The sequence below is a fragment of the Pleuronectes platessa genome, chromosome 3, assembly GCF_947347685.1.
Source record: "Pleuronectes platessa chromosome 3, fPlePla1.1, whole genome shotgun sequence".
In the NCBI taxonomy this organism is placed as follows: Eukaryota; Metazoa; Chordata; class Actinopteri; order Pleuronectiformes; family Pleuronectidae; genus Pleuronectes; species Pleuronectes platessa.
The window spans coordinates 19,162,369-19,165,951 of record NC_070628.1 but is presented as its reverse complement, the minus strand read 5'-3'; the positions used below and the strand labels follow the sequence as shown (position 1 = coordinate 19,165,951).

The following is a 3,583-nucleotide window of genomic DNA, read 5'->3' as shown; positions in this document are numbered from 1 at the left end:
ATTGAGACTTCAGTTGACAGGCCTCTGAACACAACTTCAAAGATCAAGGGAAAAGTAAAGATGATAGGAGGGACTCTTTGTGTTGGAAAGGTGATTTTCAAACAATGCAGCATTCAGTTGATTTTGTTCATTATAATTGTTAAAATGGATCCACTACAACTGGTCTCTTTTTTCAAACGCAGCAGTTTAAAGGCAGTTATCTTTTCTCATCTTATCTTTCTTCTATTGTCCATTTTCAGGTTGTTTTGAATTTATTCTTACACTTTTGCAGTTATAAATTACACAAAATGTAATTTCTGTGAAAGTCTGAATCTAGTGTGAGCACCTCATGAGAAACAGGAGTGACATTACTGACTTGAAAAGCAGCCGCATGTGCTCCTGCTAATTTGCATGATTTGAAAATAATTAGCAGGGATATCATTTGATAGCATGTCGGTGATGATCCAGCCGTTGGTAGAACAAGAGGGAAAACAGAGACAACATTACAACCAAACCAGCAGGAGGGAAGAGTAACACAGAAGCACTTGGATGATGATTTCATGTCTTTATTTCATGTTATGTTTTATGAAACGCTACTTTGCAGAACTTCAGCCTTTAGAGAATTTGCGGCCAGTTCCACTTTGAGCATCTGTGCTTGTTGTGTAACCTCTGCAGAGCTAACTATTAAAAAGCCTCAAAGACAACTCTAATCTGAGAATTTCAGTATTTAAAATTTCAAGATGAATTTCTATCACACTATTTAGTTATATTTAAAGTAGCCAACAAAGAAACCAACGGATTTGAGAAGAAGGAAATGCAAATCACACAATATAAATTTTTTTATACATATATTATATTGTAATGGTAACACACATACACATACAGCAGTTTAAAAACATGTTATAATATATACATTACCAGCAGATTAAGGTTAGGGTAGATTACATCACATTACAAGTAAATAAATAAAACCTTACAACTTTACATATTCACGTTTTAGTCGTCCCCCCCCCCACAGCTCATCACCAGTTAATGAAATTCCTCACATGTCCCCACAGCTTCGTGAGCCACATGTTAACCCCCAAGTCTGTCAGATATTGAATTTCTGGGGTCAACATCTTTTGGCACAACACCTGATATGCTTTGTCTATATTTTTTTTCATGTTGTATCCCATGATGGACTTTTCTCCGATGGGCTGCCATGGCTGCATGGCCTCCTCATGAATGTCTCCAGCCACAACAGAGTGACCTCCCTCAATGCAGATCCTCACCATCTCTGCATTCCTCATCCTGAGCTCTGCGACATCCTTTTCCATACGTTCTCTTCCATATGCCTCCACCTTCTTCCAGAACGTCAGGTTGAAATGTTTGTAAAGTTCCCAGTCGATGCTGTTCCACTGCAGGGCCTTTGTCCTCAGCTCTGGGGTCAGTTTGGACACAGTGGTTTCCTTACGGGAGTTGAGCTTAAAGAAGAGGAGATCACTCATCTCCCAGCAAAGGATGTCCTTAATCAGAATAAGCGATTCCTCAAAGTGCTCCATGAGCATGACCAAGTGAAAACGCTTGTCAATGAGCCTGATGCTTTGCTCCACACGAGGGTCATCTGCATCCAGGGTGTTGTCCTGTCCGAAGTCAAAGAAGAGCAGGTTCTTCAGGTAGAAGGAGTTAAATCCATCAGGGCTGAAGTAGATGGTGGGATCCCGCAGGAACTCGGCCATCTTATCCTCACCTGGTATCCTCCAGGTCAGAGGAACAATATGACCAAAGTAATGGAAAGACGACTCAAAGAGCTGGGCCGGATCTCTCAGGATCGTGATGTATGTCGTGTCTTTGGGCAGCACTTTGGCCACCTCCGGTGCATTGAAGCGCATGTGGTTACACATGATGTTAAAACACATGCCAGATCTGAAGCCTTGGACGTATGTGTGCTGAAAAGCAGAGGGATAGAGGAAGTCGTTACGGCTGTTGGGGAAGGCAAATTTCAGTTTCTGCTTCTCTCCAAAGCGGAACAGGACGTTGAGGAAGGTGCTGCTCGCTGTTTTGTGGGTCTTCATAAACATGATGTCCACTTTAGGAGCGCAGATGTTATTGTCTTGCTGTGAGCCATATGTGGTTGACTGGTTGCTGTGTGGGCCCAGTGGGAGAGCACAGGACTCAGGCACTGGAAGCCTGGAGGAAAAGTCAGCTTGAGGAGATTAATTACTGTCATCAATATGTATCACGATTATACAACATGTATTTGTGTTCGGCAAATATAGTGAGCCAATACATGTGCTAAACAACCTCTAAATAAGGTTACCAAAACATAGTAAAGCAAATCTTGAATTTGTTTGTATACAATTATTTCCAAAGGCTGATTTAACTTTTATCAGGCCATTAAACGGGTGTTATCAACACAAATCTATCACATGCATTTGGGCTTTTAGGGGCTTCCGACACTGTAATACCAAGAAAGACCCACAAAGAATGTACACTGTAATACCAAGAAAGACCCACAAAGACTGCACACTGTTTCCCCAACAATGGACCCTGGATGGCTAAGGACATCAAGGCATCACGCAGCTAGGAGAATGCTGCCTTCAGGAGCAGGGACAAGGAGCACCTGAAGAAGTTTCAGAATTGAACTGAGTGAAACGATCACATGTTACAGGAAGAATCTGGAGAGCAAACTCCAGAAAAACAACATGAAGGACTTCTGGAGCGCTACGAGAACCATCTCTGGTCATCAGCCTCACTTGGAAGGAGAGCTGCACCTGGATAATGAGTTAATTCCGTTCTTCAACCCACCCCCCTCTAAGACCACCACAGAACACCACAAGAAGACTTTTCTTCATAACACTTTCGACCATCAAACTGTACCCAAGTCCTGATCCACCCTACTCCTCCACAGAATTTCAGGGAATTCTATTGTGTAGTTTTTGCATAATCCTACAAACAAACATGGAACTAATGCAGACAAAAAACATAACCTACTTGGAAAAGGAATTAGAATGGTTGAAATGGACTACACCTGCAGTCTGGACAGCCCTTATGGGAAAGGCTTTATTTACTGGCGCCTTTGTTTTCCTTTTAAGTGTCAATATATTTTATGACATTGCCATTAGTTGCTACGCTACTGTTAAATGGAAACATTCTTACTCAGTTGGACTGAAGGTGTAGTGCAGTGTAGACAAACAGTAGAGCAGAGTCCCACTGATGAACAAACCAGCCACAGTGAGGCGGCTCAGCACCAGCTTCCACCAAGGCCTCTGTTGGTTCTGGAGCATGGTAACGAAGATCACCTCATGAGAAGAGGAAGGATTACAAGAAAAATCTTTATAACATTTCTCTTCACAAATAACAAACACTTTTTTGTATACTTAAAAATTAATAGACTTTCAGTACCAGGTTAATCAAGCTCCATAGGTGCTGGGATAGAAAAAATAAAAAGCTCAAATTAATAATTGTCTCCTGGTTGGCATGGAGGGAAACGTCTCCATTTTGTCTTGTTTGATTACCTGTTTTGTTTTTCTCTGTACTGTTAGTCTTATCAGCATATAAAAGTTAAACCATGTCATGAAGATTATATTTGAACTTGAAACCAGAGGGCAACGTCTAAACTAGA

At 41.4% G+C, this 3,583-nt stretch overlaps 1 protein-coding gene across 1 annotated transcript; it reads right to left on the bottom strand.

The window, feature by feature from the left end:
• Window positions 1-1,001: 1,001 nt before the first annotated feature.
• On the bottom strand, window positions 1,002-3,245 carry LOC128437005 (galactosylceramide sulfotransferase). Its single transcript, XM_053418970.1, has 2 exons — window positions 3,118-3,245; window positions 1,002-2,148 (listed from the first exon to the last, which is right to left on the bottom strand). The coding sequence occupies exons 1-2, from the start codon at window positions 3,243-3,245 to the stop codon at window positions 1,002-1,004; spliced, it is 1,275 nt and encodes a 424-aa protein (XP_053274945.1).
• Between the last annotated feature and the right edge of the window lie 338 nt (window positions 3,246-3,583).

Coding starts and splice junctions, on each gene's coding strand:
- LOC128437005 (XM_053418970.1), bottom strand. CDS start 3,245: ATGCTCCAGAACCAACAGAGGCCTTGGTGGAAGCTGGTGCTGAGCCGC. Junction 2,149..3,117: donor TACACCTTCAGTCCAACTGA/GTAAGAATGTTT, acceptor CTTTTCCTCCAG/GCTTCCAGTGCCTGAGTCCT.